Source organism: Sciurus vulgaris (assembly GCF_902686455.1).
Source record: "Sciurus vulgaris genome assembly, chromosome: 6".
In the NCBI taxonomy this organism is placed as follows: domain Eukaryota; kingdom Metazoa; phylum Chordata; class Mammalia; order Rodentia; family Sciuridae; genus Sciurus; species Sciurus vulgaris.
Genome location: NC_136466.1, coordinates 7,687,116 through 7,705,770, shown reverse-complemented (window position 1 = coordinate 7,705,770; position 18,655 = coordinate 7,687,116). Strand labels below are relative to the sequence as shown.

Sequence of the window (18,655 nt, the reverse complement as noted above, 5' to 3'; positions counted from 1 at the left end):
ATCCGAGCGGCAGGGTTTGCGTCTCCATGGAGACAGGAACACAGGCCACGTCTAGACCAGAGGACTGGCTGGGGCGCGGGGAGGCACTTGCAGAGTCTGTGTTGTTGGCCCTCTGGGCAGAGGACACGCCTGGCCCTGCTCTGGGGCCTGCCTGCCGGGATCGGCGGAAGTGAGTGGATGGCCCCCTTCACAGCTCACGCGTGTGCTCTCTGTGCCAGGCCCAGGTAAAGAGCTGGGCAGGAGGTCACTGGGGCAGAGGTCCCTCTCTTGGGAAGCTCACAGCCTGGGAGGACAGGCTGGCATGTTGAGAAGCCATGATATCTGGGACATGTGAGCATGGCCAGGACGGGCAGCGGTGGGTGCCCAGAAACTGCGCCCACCAGGGACAGGCCTGGGCTGGCTGGTGTGTGCGTGTTGGGGGGGTCCTCTGTGGGGAACGGCAGGGGCCAGTGGGAGAGCGCCTAGTGCTTTCAGGATCAAGACTCTGTGTGTGTGCATGTGTGTGTGCATGTGTGTGCATGTGTGTGTGTGCGTGTGTGCGAGTGTGTATGTGTGTGTGTGCATGTGTGTATGCATGTGTGTGCGTGTGTGTGCACGTGTGTGTGCGTGGGTGCATGTGTGTGCACGTGTGTGCGCGTGTGTATGCATGTGTGTGTATGTGTGTGCGTGCGTGTGTGTATGCACGTGTGTGCGTATGTGTGTGCATGTGTGTGCGCGTGTGTGTATGCGTGTGTGTGTGTGTGTGTGTGTGTGTGTGTGTGTGCACATGCACAGGAATATCTGCAGGGGCTCCTGGAGGTGATCTCCCATGGATATAGAGAGACAGCTGTATTTGGCACCCAAGGGCAGTGAATTCCTTGTCCTCCTTTCTTTAGATGCCAGACAAAGGGTTTTGGACAGTGTCCTGGGCACCGGTGCCAGGTAACTGTATCCCAGCCTCTTGAGTGTGTGTGGAGCATGCTGACCTCAGGGTGTCAGGCAGATCAAGGGCCTCTGAATACAGAGGCGCAGGGCTCAGGACCCTGCATCTGGTCCATTTCCTTAGGTGGCCCAGTCAAGTCGCAGACCCTCTGTGCCAAGAGATAGGAAGTCGGGAAAGCTCAGTGGCCAGTGTGAGGAAGTCACCATTTCAACCCATTTCAGAGAGAGGTAAGCTGAGGACTCTGGGCAGGCCGCTTGCCCAGCTTCGCACTATTAAGTGACCACCCGGACTCTGTACAGACAATTGGCTTCGAAGGCCCTGCTCCATCCACCACTTGGTACTAGGGAAAGAGCTGGGAAAGCCAGGGGTCACTTGAGGGGAAGCTATAGAGGCTGCGATCCCCTCGTCCTTCCCACTCGAGCCCTGTTTGCAGGATCTTTGGACTGAGCCAGGAGCACGGCTGGGGGCAGCCCCATCCTACCTCTGGAAGTTCCTGTTGCCATGTTCAGAAGATGAACTGTTTTCATCTTCCCGCAAAACAGAATCTCCCTGACGCCAGGGGTGCTATTGCTCGAGGTTTGCTGGGTTCTCACTCTTCTTTAGACGGGGCTGCCCACGGGCCATTGTGTGCTCGGGTTGCACTAAACCGGATGTTGGCCAAGTCCACGCTTCCCTGCATCGTGAGGACCTCGATCGGCGTCCCGGCTGGCCGGGCAGCTGGAGCATGCTCTGGCTCCTGGGTTTCCACATCTGCAGTGATGTCCGCTCCCTGAAGGAATTTCCTGCGAGTATTGTGCCTGACATCTGGCTCCATTGCAAGCACAGGCTGCCGCAGGACAGAAGCATTCATCCGAAGTCCAGATGAGGCCACGGTTAGGATGGAGGCCTTCGGCGCCAAGTGCCAGAGTCCAATCTGGCTCTGCTCCTTCAGTGACCTTGTGCTTCAGACAAGTGACGGGAGCCGGGGTGCCTCAGCTGCCGCTGCTGTTAGATGGGGCTACTCACAGGGCTGATCAGGCTGCCCCAGGTTTTAAAGGTCAGAATATGTGAGAGTCACTTGCCATGGTGCCCAGTGACCTGCTGAAGAGTCCACACGGATCGCCATGATCAGTTATGCCCACGGGCCAGGACGACACCGGGCGATTTACAGGCATCGTCTCGGTTAATCCTCACATCAACCCCGTGGGTGAGAGTCGTTTGCCCCCATTTAACAGTGAGGCAACAAAGGTTTAGAGGGAAACAGCTTGCCCAAGGTCACTCAGCTCACGAGAGGCAGAAGCAAGACTGGAGCCCTGACGGGGTGTGACCAGAGCCACTGCCCAGATCCACAGAGAAGGGCGGGTCCAGCCGTCCCCGGCTCCAGAGAGGCCTTTTACTTTCCGGGGTGTGTGGCGGCAGACAGGGCGATCACTTTGGGGGCAACCAAATTCCCGAGTGTCAGACAGGCCAGACCCCAGGTGGCCTCCTGGACCCGGCTGAGCGTCACTTCCCCTTCTCTGCTGTGGAACAGTCAGGACGGGCCTGAAGCTCAGGGGGAGGGTGGGGCTTTGTGCCAGAGCCGAGGAAGGGCGGGCGCGGTCTGTGGGTGTGCACCCGCGGCTCCGTTCCGCTGTGCAGGTACAGGCTGGGGCTAGGATGGAGAGGAGAGGTGAGCCCTGCCCACGGGCACGTACAACAGGGCATACGCCTGTGACAGGCACTCGGCACCAACCGTGGAGGGAAAGGCAGGGGAAAGCCTTCTGAGGAGGCGGCAGGCGGCCGTTGGGCTTTGAAGCATGGGTAGGAGTTCACCAAGGGGAGGAGGGCGGAGCAGGCACACGAAGGGGTACACGTCCAGAGCACAGCAGGCCTCCTGGCAGGTCACTCGGTGAGCCATGTGTCCTTGGTCTCAGAACGTCTCTGCCGGCATGGCCAACTCCAGAGTCCACTGCAAGTTCTTCCTCTAGTCTCTCTCTCGCCCCAAAACTTGAAGAGGAACCCTGGGCTGCCTGGTGCAGTCTGTCAGCCTGAGTTCTGCCTCTTTCCAGGTGTGTATGGTTGCTGGTGGACGGACTGACGAGGCGGGACAGAAGGCACAGTGTGCTTTGGGCCGGGCCGCGTTGCGTCTGCCTGTGTCCCCCCCCACCCCTGTGTGTGTGTGTGTGTGAGTGTGTGTGTGTGTGTGTGTGAGTGTGTGTGTGAGTGTGTGTGTGAGTGTGTGTGTGAGTGTGTTATTACTGCAATTCGACCCTGCAGTTCAGGATCTTCCCAACCGGGCACAGAGAAGGAGGGCACTTGCTGGCTGCCCAGGCCTTCCCAGCAGGAGGGCTCAGGGACGCGGTGGTGAGGAGGAGCCTGAGCCAGCGGGCTCCAGGGCAGGCGCGGGGCAGGGGCCAGGCTGGCAGGGAGGCTGAGGAGACCTTCTCACTGGCCCTCCAGCACGGGCACCAGGAGGAGACCCAGGCAGGCCAGAGCCGCTCAGGACTGGGCCGGGACTGAGAAGGGCGGTGGGCCAGGGGTGACCCACATGAGGCTGGAGGGCGCAGCGGGGCCGGGCCCAGCGGGCTGTGCTGAAAGCCCTGGGACCAGCTGGCTCCCCGGCAGGACGAGGCCGGACGGGCCCGCACAGCTCCCTAGGGCTGCCCCTGTCCCTGCTGCACCCCTGTCACGGCCAGTCTGCACCTCCCAGGTCCTCTGGGACCCCGAGCTCCTCTCCTGTAAGGGTTTTTGGGAGGCCCTGGAATGTCCCACCCCGGGTCACCTCTGCCTGGCTCTGCTGCTTGGACTGCCCTCTCCTCCGCACCCTCTGTTCCAGGTCCCGTTCTGTTCTTGTTTTCTCATATGCGTCCAGTGCCCACTCTGCCTGGTGCAGCTCCTTGGGGCGGTGACCGTCGGCAGTGCCTGACCTGCCGTGGACCCTGTAATGCACCCACACTGCGTGAGTGAGGAGTGAGTGAGCAGGAAGACGGGGAACAGAGGGGGCGTCACGTGGCCAGGATAACGTCCTCCGACCAGTCACGTCTAGATCGGAAAGCTAACGAGCTATTTATTGCTGGTCCCAGGTTGTTAAATTCAGGAGGTGAGACTAAGGGCTTTAGAACGTCCCCAAGGAATGGGGTTTTATAAACCGAGTCAATAAATATCGATGTGGAGTCAGGCTTTCATGTGCAGAGGCCTCTGTGGGGAAGCGGGCTTCCCTCCCGACCCTGGAGGCCCACCCGCCCCTCAGGAGCTCTGCTGCAGGGATCAGGCACTGGGGGCTGTGAAGTCCACAAATCTACCAGAAAGACTGAGGCCGGCCTAGGGCGGCCAGCTCTGCAGGATGCGCGGCCCCTCGGCCTGCGGGAAATCCAGCCGGGAGCCAGCGCAGGCTCCAGCCCTCCCCCACCTGGAAAACCAAGGCAGACTCCGTTCGCAGGAACTCAGGCCCAGCTCCAGTGTCCCTCCCTCCTCTCTCCCAGGCCTCCTTGAGCCCTTGACGCCACTCTGTGGCTCAAGTCTGGCCTCAGCACTGGGGACCTGCGTTGGTCCCAGTGCCGCCCCATGTGCTGCAACTGCCTGTGTCCATCTGTCCACCTCTCCCTCACCTGAAGACTCTGAGGTCTTGAGGGGCAGTGAGACCCGATTCACTGCCACTGCCCTGCCTCCCAAGTCTCTTCAGGAACGACGGACCTAAGTCGCAGGAGTTACCGGACCGCAGGGCAGGGAGGCAGACTCTGGCCAGAGCCACCCCGGGCATCCTCACTCTGGTGCCATAGAACGCGTGGCCCAGCCTGACGTGGGACGGCCTTGGTCGGGCAGAATCGCAGGAACAGGGTGGGCTGCGCCCTGGCGCCTGCTCAGCACTCACACCGATGGTACCGGTGGCAGGGGCCTGCTGTCCCCCGTCTACACAGCACTCCTCCACCTGCACTAGGGAGGGACTGGGGCTTCAAATCATCCTGAGGCCTGAACTCCTCCTCCAAGAGGTTCTGTCGTCATTGGTCGAGGTGGGACCAGAGAACCCAGATTGTCTCAAATGCTGCCCGGGTGACGCTAACAATTTGCGGCCAGGCAGCATTACACAGAGGAGAGGCACTTCCCTGGCTGCCCCGCACAGTCCATCACCGGGGGACTTTACAGCAATGCCCTGGCCCTGACCTGTGGAACTAGACTCCTTGCAGCTGCAGCTACCTGGGCCTCAGCATTGAAAGGTCCTCAGCTGCCTCTGGTGCAGTTGGGGCTGAAACCACGACCCTGTGGGTCCCTCCCTGCTGTGCGTCTCTTTTTCCAGCAACATTTGCTGAAGGCCTCTCTGCTCACATTTCAAGCTCTGGTGACACTCGGTGCATCAGACCCTGCTCCTCCTGGGTGGAGGTTGTTAACACAGGGACGGTCAGGAGGGGCCCCTTCACCCAGCTGCTGTGGCCGCCGGAGCGTCCAGCCCTGCCCGGGGCCACCTGCCTGTGTTTGGACCGGAATCACGTGCGACCTGGCCCTCTGCATCTATTTCTTTCACTTAGCGTGTGGTTTTGAGGTCTCTCTGCATTGGTGACATACACTCCGAGCTCTTTTGTGACTGAATCGTGTTCCATTGTGCAGATGCACACTCATTCCTCAAGAGTCCTGGTCACGGATCCGGGAGCCCCTGTAACGCCCGGATCCTCAGATGCTCAGCTCCCTCATATAAAATGCATAGCATGTGCATAGGACCTAGGCACATCCTTCTTTGTACTTCAAATAATCTCTAGATCCCTCATGATCCCTAACACAAGGTAAATGCTGTGTGAATGATTGTTACATTGTATCGTTTAGGAAATAGCGACAAGAAAAATATCCACATGTTCAGTAAGGAAGCAGTTTACTTTTCCCGGTTATTTTTTTCCGCATGGTTGGTGAGATCCATGGACGTGGAATCTGTGGATACGGAAGTTGACGTGCCACCATCTGACTATCAACTCTTCAGTTGATGGGCATTGGGACTGTTTCTGCCTTTTGGTTTTTGGAAAATCTGGGCACTTGTAGTTTCTTTGCAAACGTCTACTGACCAGTGTTCCTGGGTCCTCAGCATGGGTGTCAGGGTGGTGGTCCTGGGTGGCCCCTTTTCCTGTCCTGTTCCAGTGCCGTCTTTGGGAGGTCTGAGGGCGGATGAGTGTCGTGGGGACACCTGGTGCGCCAGGTTCAGCCTCCATGGGCTGCTCCATTCAGCTCCACATGGCTCAGTCTGGTCTCCACCCCAGTCCCGGGCTGGAGCTGGTTCCTGTGCAACCCTTCAGCAGAGGAACCGGGGAGCGGAGGGGCGGGCAGCACACTGCTCCGACCGACTTGAAAGCCGAACGGCACACCTCTGTCTGAAACCTACACACGCGTGCGTGGGGATTTCTCTTGGAGTCTCCACCCAGAGGATTCTGACTGACTCCCTCCTGCCTCCCGCTTCCCCTCTGCCTTCCCACACCTCTCCCATCCGGCCTTAAAGCTGCCACAGGCAGCTCCGCTTGCTTGGAGCCTCATGGCCTCCTGTCCTTTCCTGTCCTTACAAACAAGCCTTGGGGTGGAGAAAGATAGGAGCAAGGTCCCCAAAGCTGCTTTCGTTTTTCTTCTAAATCAAGAGGACCCCTCTCTCCAGGAGAGGAGTTCTGTAACATTTCTAGGCTAACAGACTCAAAAGGCTATCTGCTGTTAAAAATAACCCACACAAATATTCCACCTGGAACACCAGAGGCCCTAATATCTACCTTAGGCAGGGGTGCGACGGGGCCAGTGTAAACCTGGAGCTGCCTCTGAAATTGCTCACCTACTCCCTCCTGATGAGTCCGATGGTGTTCCTGAAGCTCGCTGGTAGATAGTGGCCAGGAGCCAGGCTTCTAGTCTGAGTTCCCTGGGGACATCGCTTGAGCAGGAAGAGGATGTGCCTCAACTTGTCTCCAGGATCTCTCTGGTTGCTGTGGGACACGCCATAGAGGCAAGGAAGTCCCTGGTTAGGGGCTGTTTCCATACTGTGAGGGAGAGGGGATGGTGGCCCTGGGCAGGCTGGCAATGACAGAAGTGGTAACAAGTGCTGGATTCTGGATGATCCCAGAAGGCCGGAAGTGCAGCCTGGGGAAGAGGCAAACAGCACATCCAGGGTTGAGGCCTGATGACTGCAGAGTGGGTTGGTGTTGTGCCCAGCGGCTCGAGACCCCACAAAGACCACTAGAGACCACGATCAATGCAAGCAACAAAGAGTCATTTATTGGCAAGCTCGAGCCTGGTCCTCTGCGCACACGGTAACCCGGTGATGCTAAGAGGCCCTGAGCCTTTGTTCAGCAGGCTTTTATAAGGAAAGGCAAACAGTTTTACAGTGTTCTTTTTAATTGGTTAACATTTGAACAGCTAAACATTAGTCCTCCTCTGGTTGGGTCCTGCCAATCTATTTGATTCTCATTGGGTCCCACCAGAACTGAACGGCCCTAGAGGAAGAAGGGAGGAGGGAAGGGGTGAACTGTGCAGGAGATGAGTTGCAGTTAGGCCCCCCTGTCCTTGATAGATAAGGTTTCTAGGCAGCTGCACATTTCTCAGGCAAATATTTCTTAACAACCTCGATAAGCATGGGGGCCCAGCAGTCCTGTTTGCGCTGTATTGGCTTTTGAGGGAGCAGTCACAACTGCCTGCATCCTGGTAATTAAGACAGCTAGCTGCACAGATATCACCCTGTTCTCAACATTGGCACTGCTTGCCGGTGAGACTTTAGTGGAGCAGCGTGGCTGGCAGGAGGCCCTTGGGGGAGGTCTAGGTACTAGGTGTCCACGCAGGCCGGAGAGGCCATGGATGTCTGAGGTGGAATTCAGCAATGATGGGATGCTCACAGCAGAGGCCGGAAGCCCTGGAAAGGAGTGCCTGCTGATCAATAGCCCCTCGCCACCCAGCCCACAGGAAAGTCAGTCAGTGTGGGTACAAGGAAGAGCCTCAAGATGGTTTCGCACAAGGGGAAACTGAGGCCCGAGTGCACACTGCGAGTCGGCGACAAAGCCCAGGCAGAGCAGCGTGTGGGTCCCTGCCCCCACTTGTAGCATGCCACCTGCCTGCTGCCCTGTGGGCTGGGCTGGCACCAGCGTGGTGACCCTCAGTCTTGTCTTCCTGCAGGTCACCATCCTCGTCAGCCTGGCCCTAGCGTTCCTCGCCTGCATCGTGTTCCTGGTGGTTTACAAAGCCTTCACCTACGACCACAGCTGCCCAGAGGGATTTGTCTACAAGGTAAGGGACTCCGGCTGGTGGGTGGTCCCAGTCACTGTCAGCTGCAGTTGGGGGCTGACCACTCTCTTCCATTCACTGGTGTCCCAATCCTGGGCCTGACAACCACTCTGCAGGCTGAAACCCAGTGTGTGTCCAGCAAGGAATTTCTGGGTTTCCTGAGGTCTCAGCCTCCAGCAAGGGTCAGGTTCCTCTCCCAGGTGGCCCTGTCCAGGGTCAGGAGGTGTCCAGGCATGAGCAGAGCTCGCCAGCACGGGCCTTGCTTTTCCCCCTTGGCACAGTCTCCCCGGTAGGAGGGCAGGTCCTTACCTCAGAGTGGCCCACAGAGCTGTGACGACGGGCGCTTTGAGGTTTCCCGCCGGCCTCGCAGCGGGCCCCTCCCCTGGCCCCTGCTCCAGCTGCAAAGCTTCCTTCAAAGAACTGAGCCAGCCTGACCTGGCGAGCCCCCTGCCCCCTGCCCCCTGAGCCTCCGTTTCCTCGCCTGCAACCTGGGCTGGTGATGCCCCAAAGATCTGTGTGAGTCTTCAAGGACAGGATTCAGCCAGCTCGGCTGGAGAAGGGCCGGCCAGATGCTGGGCTCTCCACACCCTAGTGGCAGTAGAAGTGGAATCTGATTTAAGATGTTTACAGTCGCCCTTCGCTAGGCGTTCATTGCATCTCAGGCTCTTGCTGCACGTTTCATAAGCATTCTCTCTATCAGGCCACAGCCATTCTGAAAAGTAGGTTTGAGCGTCCCCATCTCTCAGGTGAGGAAAGAGGCGAAGCCTTCCGCGAGGAGGGCTCCCCAAGGTTGGGGTGATGATCACTCACGTTCCAGTGTGAACAGGTCCTGGGGTTCTGCCCTACGACTTCCCCAGACCACCCTCCTCACGGCTAAAGGCCGGGACCTGAATGGTTGGGAACAGCTGGAACTGGGGACAGCTGCGTGAATATGGTAGACACACCCGGTGGAGCTCCACAGCGCTGTGAAGACCCGCGAGGACGGCCCAGGCCAGCAGGTAGAGCAGCCTCTAGGTGAAAGGAGGAAGAGACCGTCCACCCTTGTGTGAAGAAAGGGGAGTGAAAGGTGTAGCTTATTTTATAAGAAAGTCCAGAAGGAAAAATTAAAACACAGTTTTAGTTGTTTATAATTGTTTTTAATTGAGCTGCAATGTTTATAGCAGCTCAATTCACAATAGCTGGATTGTGGAACCACCAAGATGCCCTTCAACAGATGAATGGATAAAGATACTGTGGTTTATACACACAATGGAATATTATTCAGCCATGAAGAAGAATAATATAGCATTTGCAGATGAATGGATGGAATTGGAGAACATCATGCTAGGTGAAATAAGCCAATCTCAAAAAACCAAAGGCCGGATGTTTTCTCTGATAAGTGGATGATGATAAATAATGGGGTTGGGGGATGGGGGTGAAAGAAGAATGGGGGAGCTTTAGATTAGATAGAGGGAAATGAGAGGAAGGAGCGGGGGTGTGAAAAATGGTGGACTGAGACAGACATCGTGACCCATGTACATGCATGAACGGTACGAATCTACATTGTGCACAAACATAGAAATGAACAGATGTACCCCACTTGTGTACAATGAATCAAAATGCAGTCTGCACAAATAAAAAAAGAATTAAAAAAAGAATTAAAAACCCTTTAGACTTTCCTCCCAAATTATTCAATTAAATTGAGACCTATAAAAAAAAACCTACTAAAAACGGTCACTCAGGGACAGGGAGGGAACAGAGTGGAGGGACAGGGTGGGAGGCAGGCTCCTCTGGTGTGTCTTCTTAGACATTTGTCCACAAGATGATAAGTGACTGACATATTTGGAAAATTTTTTAAAATAAGAAGAAACCCCCAACAATTAGAAACAAGCTACACCAAGAACCTGGCCCTAAATCAAGTTGAGAACATAAACTTAGAAAGAAAAAGTACTTCGAGGGACTGAGGCGTACGGGACGCTGACGTCCACCTCAGTGGAAGGTAGAGGCGCCCGTGACTCTGGAGGGGTCGTGACATGGCAAGCCCCCTAGAAGATGAAAATGACACAGGTGGAATCGGCTCGGAAGTCACCAGCACTGCCAGCCTCACCTGGCCTGCGTCGGGCGTCACCTCCTGGTGTCGGGCGTCAGCCTGTTTTACACAAGGGGTCCGCCGTCTCGGGTTTCAAACGCCTCATTGAAAGGAGAGACACTGTCACCTGGTCAGAAAACGACCACCTTCTGAGCTGGGGACTCTGACCTCAGGGCGCAGAGAGCCACGGAGCCGTCCAAGTTCATTCAGTGGTCTGACTCTGAGGAGGAAGACTGGTATTGTCTTGCGACTGTCCTACACATGTTAAGAGCTAAGGCAAATGCACGATTACATTCATCTTGTCAGGAACCAAGGCTTCCGAAATAAGAGAAAAGAGATACAAGTGTTAAATGCAGAGCAGAGAATAAGCACCACGCTGTGCGGGCAGCAGCCCAGGGCAGGCCCTGGGGCCAGCGGAGGGGAGCTGGGGTCAGGGGAGCCTGCAAGCAGGAGGCTGGCCTTGGGGGGTCAGCCGGGTTCATTTCCTCTGGCCCCTTCCAAGCGATGGTGACGTGACAGCTGGGGGAGGGCAGGCCGAGCGGGGGTGTCGCCCTCTGCGCTGAGCCGGGCTCCCGTGGGTGCTGTGTGGCGGGTGGGTGGGCTGGCCGCCTGCAGCGCACCCCTGACGGCGTCTCCTCCTTCCCCAGCACAAGCGCTGCATCCCGGCCTCGCTGGATGCCTACTACTCGTCCCAGGACCCCAACTCCAGGAGCCGCTTCTACACGGTCATCAGCCACTACAGCGTGGCCAAGCAGAGCACTGCCCGGGCCATCGGGCCCTGGCTGTCGGCCGCTGCCGTCATCCACGAGCCCAAGCCGCCCAAGACCCAGGGCCATTAGGGGCCCACCCGAGCCGGAGTGGGGGTGGGGTGGGCAGGGGCCCCCAGGCTCGGCCAAGCTCAGCGGCCAGACAGCACTGTCCTGGGATGTGGGTGGGTGGGGGGCGGGGCGGCACTCTCCGAATGTCGTGCACTGGAGTTGTCTGAACCGTGTTCCTTTGTCCCTTGGTATTGTTGACTCGGCCCCAAGTCAGGCTCCTGTACAAAGGCATGTTTCGTGTTGGTCGTTCCCATGTAAGATACTCTCAAAGCCGCTGCTTCTTCTTTGTTAGGAACATTTAAAAAACAGAAAAGGAGAGAAACAGAGAAGGATCGGAGAGCGTGGGCAGCTCCATCGGGGAGGCCGCGAGGGGCGGTGAGGAGCCGCGTCCCTGGGCATCTCAGAGGAGCCGCAGCCCCAGTGTGGGCTCGGCTGAGTGAGTGACGGACGGGGCGCCTGGTTGCCCCTGGTCTGCCCCGGGGCAGGAGCGCGGGAAGCCAGGAGTGGCCCGGGCGGAAGGAAGGACCGGGTTTGGCATTTTCCAGCCCAGAGTGAAGCATCCTGACCTCTGGTGCATTTGCAAGATGGGCACAAACTGCAGGTGGGCGCTGGTGCCAGGGCTGGGCAGCCCCCCGGGGCTCTGAGTGCCGGCCCTGTGGCCCTTGACTTGCAGCAGCAGGCACTGAGACGTGGGCAGATTTGTCTCTGCCTTTTTCTGGCTTTTCTAGATCTACTCCTGGGTGCGCCCTGTCTGTGAGCTGGCAGGGCAGAGAGGGAGAGGAGGAAGGGGCAGCAGGAGGAAGGCCCAGCCGGCAAGAGGGGCTCAGCCTTGTGGTCCAGTGCGGAAATCTCCAGGACTGGATGGTGACCAGCATCTGCAAGGGGCAGCCAGGAAGAGATTAAGATGGGCTGCAACAAAGCCTGGCCGTTTCTGCAGCAAGTTGACAAAGGGGACTTCCTTTTGCCCGCTTGGTTGTGTTGAAAGAACATTTGTCCAAACCCCACAACCGAGTTCTAGAAGCTCCGAAGCTCCTGATGGAGGGCCATGTCCAGCACTGCCCAGGCCTCCTGCTCCCAGGCCCTCACACGCTTCGGGGAGGCCTGCCCGGGGCGGTGTTGCTCTGTGGCCAGCAGGCCTGCCCGGCTGGGAGAGCTGGTTATTTGAGATGCGTCACTGTTTCCCATTAGTCTCCGACAGGCCAGTCAAAGGGTGTTTTTGTGGCTTGCTGTGTTGCTGAAATCATCGTGCACAACAGCTGGGTAATAAGGCTGCTATCGCTCAGACTCCCCGGCCAAACGCTCTCGTCTGCTCTTCCTCCTCCCCACCCTCCCATCACCCTGAGTCACCTGTAAATTCATTTGTCATCTGAAGCGGAATAACAAATTGTCCCTAGCAAAACCGCTGAGCGCTTTATAATTTTGTGGTGTATTTTTGTCAGTAGGTAGCAGAGGCTGAAGTATTTTTTGGTGTAATTCTCGAAATTTTCTGACAGGAAACAAATAAAGATAGATGTGTCTGAGAGCCTGACCGTCCCTGGCAGCTTCGTCTACCTTCTTCTCAGAGAGACTGATGGCCATGCGGGGGGAGGGTCCCCGAGGTGCGGGCCAGCCCCGGCGGCTGGAATGGGACCCTGGGGGATCTCCACCTTGAGGCCACTGGGGCCTGACCTGATGCTGAGGTCCTCAGTGAGGATGCACCTGGCCACCTGCAGCCCCGAGTTCATTCCACAAGCCCCTGCTGGTCAGCTTCCAGGGCTGGGCTCCCAGCCTCTGGCCCTTGCAATGTGGCTTCCTCTGTTCCTGAGGTGGGAGGCCCTGTAACCGAAACGCCCCCCAGGCCCTGCCTCCTGACACCCTGCCTTGGGTGGTGGTTCTGGCACCTGGCTTTAGGGACAGACCATGCTGAACAGTCACTGCCCTGAGGTCTGCAGCCAGCCTTGGATGTGGAGATGTGGCCTAGGAAGGGTCTGCCGGTGGCTTCCACAAAACGCACCGGTGGCTCCCCACAGCTGGAGGAGGGAGAGGACGGGCGGGGGGACCTTCTAATCAGCTCGTTTAGACTTGTGTGACCTTGGGGGTTGGGGCTATCACCCTGCCAGACACACAAAGAGGTTGTGGCTCAGAGGGACAAAGAGCCGCCCTCAGGCCCCAGTAGAGGACCTGGGATTTAACCCAGGTTTGTGGGACCCTTTGCCCCCAGAACTGCTTCTGTTCTGTCAAGGACCCTGAGCAGCACTGTGAGGTTACAGCTGGGCCCTAAGAAGTCAGGTTCCGCTGCCATCAAGCAGCACACTCGTCCTCACCCGGACTCGGGCTCCGTGGTCCATGCGGAGGCCACACGTGCCTAGGCGCCCCTGCTCTGTGCCAAGTGCCAGTGCTGTGTGCCGTCTAATTCCTGTGACCCTCCTGCTGGTCCCCGGGGGTGGGTGCCCTGCCCTGTGCCACAGCCATTGGCCTCATCTAGAAGGAGACACGGAGGCCAGAGCGGAGACAGCATGCCCAGGGCTGCACCAGCCCAGGGGTTTTGCCACCAGCGTCCTAATGGCTCCGCCAGCTGCGTGACCGCGGGTCTCTGCATCTCGCCCTTTGGTTCACAATCGTGCTGTGTGTTCCCTCTTCCTTAGATGGCAGGCCACTTGAGGTGGAGCTGGGTGGAGGTAGGTAGAGCTGGAAGTGGAGGCCCCAGCTGAGGGCTGTGCTGGGGGGTGGCTGCATGCCCGATGGGTGGGGGCAGGAATCCTGCCCTTCCCGGGGTGCAGGCTGTTGGGCACAGGGCGTCAGACAGCTCCTCCTTGTGCACCCAGCCTGCCTTCAGGGACAAGTGCTGGCGCGGCCTGGTGGCCTCAGGGCTGGCCTCCCACTCCAGAGGCCGGCTGATCCACATGGCCGGCACGTCAACACCAGTGCATTTTTCAATTACACAGAGTCAGCTGCAGACTTAATGAACACATGTTCAAACATCCTGTTATAAATGGATTTGCCACTCTGTTGCCTCAAAAAACAAACCAAAGCTATCTTTCCTGTGTCCTGAGTCAGCCGTGGGTGCGTGATAGGAAATAATGGCGCTGGAGGGTCAGCGTGGTGGCGGCTGTTCTCCCTGAGGACCGACCCTGGGGGGTGCTGTTCCCGGTGGAGTTAGGAGTTTCCCGTCAGAACCAAGGAGGACGCCCCAGTCCCGCCATGGACATCCCTGGGGTGGCAGATTCGTTGCAAGGGTTTAACCAAGGAGGTTTGGTCAGGAGCAAGCTCCTGAGCTTGGAGGGTGGGTCTCACAGAGCCCTGCTGGGTGTCGGGGGCTCCAGGGAGCCAGGCAATGATCGCGTTGAGAACGCCCCCTCTACAGCTGTCGTACACTTCAAGATCTGTTTATCCACAACGGGAACCTTTTTGAGAGGCCGCCAGGTAAGATGGGACCAAGGCTGGGCAGCAGAGCCGATGGGGAGCGGGCCTGATTGTTCCAGAAGTTCTGAGACCAGAGGGGTAGCCAGTGTGGGTGTCCACCAGGAGTTCTTGGAAAAACTGGCCTCACCACTGGCCCTGTAGGACAGGTTGCTGGTGACCGGGAGAGCCGGGGAGGCGTGCTGCCCAGGGCCACCCTCCCAGGCAATAGAGGCGTCTTCAAGGAACGGAGCATCTCCCTGTGCCAGCCCTGGATGCGGAGAGCACAGCTGTGTGCACAAGGCTGCCCTGCCCCCACTGCCCCGGGGCCACCCACCGGGCCTGGGGAGAAGGGCCAGAGGTGAGTGAACAGGCAGCGGCCAGGCGCTGGAGGAGCAGTGCCGGCTCTGGGCACGCCCAGCCGTGGGTCAGGTCAGGAGATACAGGGAGGCTCCGTTTCCCTTGATCGTATTCCCAAGAAGCACACAGCACCATCTCCTTAAAAACCAGCGGCAGCGAGCAGTGCAGGGAAGGGCTGGCTTCCATGGCAACCTGAGCGCCTTCCCCCGGATCCTGTTTGGTCAGAAGTGACCTGTCTCTGAGAACACAGACCCAGCATCCAGGCTGCCAGTCCCCTCCGACGTGGCTGCCCGTCCCTGATGCCTCTCCCTGCTCTGTGGCAGATTCCAAAGCGATACTTCCTCCGACGGAGGAGGTGTCTTCCTCCGTCTCCTTTGGAGGGAATGTTACCAAGAGGACATGCAGGGACTTGGTTAATCTGCATATCAATTTGAGATCCCGCCCAGTGACTGCGTGTGGGGTGGGTGTATGGTGGAAGGGGAGGACAGCCAGCCCTGGTTCTGGCCTCGGCCGGCCCCCCTGCCCGCCTATTCTTCTGCTTCCCCATCTTTGAAACAGAGCGGTATGCGTTCCTGCTTTGCTTTGGAGAAGTCCATGAAATAATGTTTAAAGATTTACCTGTAGTTGACCCTCGACAAACGGGAGCCACTGTGGCAAGCCTCACCCAGCCTCAGGAATCATTTGTGAGCTGGAATTACTTAACGCTCCACCCTCGGATAGGGTCGCCCTGGGTTAAAAGGAGGCAGGGCCTGCTCGGCCCAGGGTGAAGCTGCTGCCCTCTCCTCTGCCTTCCCGAAGCGCGTGGGCCCCGCCAGCCTCTCCTGACACCTGTCAGTGGGTCCTCCGGCAAGCCAGTCTGCCGTTTCTCCAGGTCTACTAACAGCTTTTAGTTGCTAAATTTAGTTACACAGGTCTATCATTTCTTCAGAGGTGTAGACGGGCTTATCGAGGGAAGCGGTCCCCTTCGCGGGACAGTGTGAACTAGCTGCATTCTGAATGATGACATGGAAGTATCGCTTTGGAATCTGCCACAGACCCCTGCCGATCCCGATCAAACGCTGCACGTACGTTAAAAACGTGCCTGCAGAATTCCTTCAGCTCGCTCGCCCGTTTTCCTCAGCAGGATCGCCTTCCTGGTCCAGAAAGAGATCCCTCTGTGCGCTCGCGGGACCCCTGTGGGGTGGGCAGGTCCCTCAGAGGTGTCCCCGGGGTTGCACTGAGCATGTGGTTTGGGGGAAGAGTCACACAGAAGGGGCATGCCCTGCCCAGAGCGTCCCGTTGGCGCGTGCCACGGGGACCTGGGGACCCGCTGGCCACACTCGCCTTGCAGGGTCTCACCGTTCATCAGGGGACAGCACGTTTCCCCTTGGTAACTAGAGGACTTCGGGGACGTACTTCGAGGAAGAGGGGAGTGGCTGTTCCTTCCTAAGCTCCCGTGCTCCCCAGCTGCTGTCAGCAGCGAGGGCCGGCTGCAGGGGTGTCTGAGCGGCGCCTTTCTACTCCCTGCGACCCTCCACGTTGGTTCCTTGAGGAGCGGGTCTCCCTTCTCCACAGCTACTGCCCGGCAGCCTGCTGAGCCTAAACTCGCGGATCCCCTTATTCCTGGGCTAAACTCAACGCTCGCTCACGGCATTGCTGAAGTTCTTCCAGCTTTGGTCAGCGGGAGATCTCTCCTGTTGTCTCCTGTGTCTTTTCTTTGGATAAAACCCATTTTTGAAAAGAACTTTGTTATTTTCTGTCATCGCAAGATACTCCAGGTTCCACGGGTATTTCCCTTTCCCAGTCCTGGTGTCGACTGTGTCTCGGGGAAACGGATTCCTTTCATGGGGGAGAGATTTAGAAGCCAAGATCTGGACATTACCTGTGCTCATTGCCACAGAGGGTCCTTGTTGGTAGGCTCTCTTGGCATCCGGAGCCAAGACATGATGGATGCTCACTAGCTTGCTTATCTATCTATCTATCTATCTATCTATCTATCTATCTATCTATCTATCTATCTACCCACCCACCCATCCGTGTATCATGATCTATCATCTGTGTATCTAGCATCTATCACTATCCACCTGTGACCTATCTATCATCTGTCTACCTACTACCTATCATCTATCCATCCATCACCTGTCGCCCGTGTCAAACACATCTGGGTCAATTTTGACCCCCCTTTACACCAGTGCAACACCACGGGGTCTACCCAGCATTCCCTCTTTGTTTGCATATCACTCCTTTCTCTGACCGTGGGAGATACGGTCCTACATCTCCAGGATGCTTGTCCATGCATCTCCAGCATACACTTACGGTTCTGTCAGGTAGACGAACTTTTTGGACATTTAGAATTCCTGACATCCCTAGAGACACTCTTTTGGGTCATCTTACACCGTTCTTGTTGCTCTTTGTCGTACTGACGATGGAAGCCAGGGGGACCCCAGTCCTTTTTATCATTTTAGTTTTCATACAGGGACTCGCTATGTCCAGCTGGGCTTGAACTTGCAATCCTGTTGCTCAGCCCCCGAGTGCTGGACCTCAGGCCTGTGGCCTGTGCCAGGTACCACTGTGCTTCTTGGTGTGCCATCTCTTTGTGTTTGCTTGTAAAGACTCGCGAGTAGAGCCAAAGCCATCTTTTACTTCCTGAAGGCCAGCACTGTTTGGAGGAGGGTACTGCCCAGTGTCCTACGTGTGGTGACTTTGCACACTGCCCGTGACTATGGGATCTAATCCGACACTACCCTGTGTGTCATGGACACAGACCCCATCTGCTCTCGCAAGGATCCTGGCCCCATAAAGAGCTCACCCCCAGCTTACTCCAGGTATTTCTGGGAGCCCCCAGGTGGGATCTCACGTGTGTTCAAGAACAAGGGTGCACCTGCTGAGTGCTGCTGAGCGCCGTGGATGCCAAAGGGTGGCTCCACAGAAGCCCAGTGTCCTTCGAGCCCCCTGCCAGCTCTTGCCCGGTGGGCTGAGCAGACACGGGTCCTCTTCCACTTGGATCTCACTCTGATATGAGGGGCCGCTGCAGCCTCTGCAGCTCACACCTTGGGGTCCTACAGCTTTAACCAAAGGGTCTCTTTTCCTTGGTGTTCTGCCCACACCTCTGCCCTGTCCAGGATGGGACCCATTCAGGAAGGCAGTCTGCACTGGAGGACCAGCGTGAGTGACATGTCACGCCTGGGTTGTGGGCGAGTCACACATCTGACCGTTCTTAGCTGCACTCACGAGGCTCAGCAAGCGGCGACCTCACTCTGCCCATTGCAGCCCTGTGGCGGCCAGGAAATCCCTCCCTACAGAGTTCTCCTGCTGCTAACTGTGATGCCGATGGTGTCAGAGATTGCAGGCTCTCCAGAAAGTTCCATGGCTCCCTTCCATAACATGGGGTTGTCACCAGCCCCACCACGATGGCCTTGAGTGACCTTCCCACCGTCTTGCTTCTAGGCTCTTTTAAGTTCTAGTACTCTCCATCTGAATGTGGGTGAAAGTGAAGTGGACAACTGCTGGGCTGGACCTTTAAGCAAGCAGGGGACTCTGCTCTCTGTTCCTCGCCAAGCCTCCCAATGCAACACCTGGAGGCCAAGGACTGTCCGGCCTTGGGAGATGGTGGACTCACAAGATGGAAGGAGCCAGATCTTCATGGGGAGAACAGTTAGCTTCCCATACTGGGCTGTCACCTCTGTCACCTGAGTGAAAACCAGCTTTCACAGTCTTAGTGAAGTTTGGGGGTTTATTTGCTATAGTGGAAAGAATCACCTTGACCAATACACAGATGGAATCTGTCCTCCTTCTGGAACCTGTACCTGGAGCAGGCCTGGTTGTGACAATGACGACCATCTCAAGACCCAGCTCCACTCTCCCTCGGTGACTCTCCAGGAAACTGCTTGGGCCAATCTCCCTCCCCTTCCAGGCATATTCTGTCCTCAGGACTCTGTGCAG

The 18,655-nt window shown here is 57.4% G+C and overlaps 1 protein-coding gene across 2 annotated transcripts in view; it reads left to right on the top strand.

The window, feature by feature from the left end:
• NSG2 (neuronal vesicle trafficking associated 2) overlaps positions 1-12,103 on the top strand; it is a 56,864-nt gene extending 44,761 nt beyond the window's left edge. For both annotated transcript variants that reach the window (XM_079144335.1, XM_079144336.1), the window contains exons 4-5: positions 8,003-8,113; positions 10,826-12,103. In XM_079144335.1, coding sequence (XP_079000461.1) covers positions 8,003-8,113; positions 10,826-11,017 — 303 coding nt within the window. In that variant the 3' untranslated portion in view covers positions 11,018-12,103. The remainder of the gene's footprint in view (positions 1-8,002; positions 8,114-10,825) is intronic.
• Positions 12,104-18,655: the final 6,552 nt, after the last annotated feature.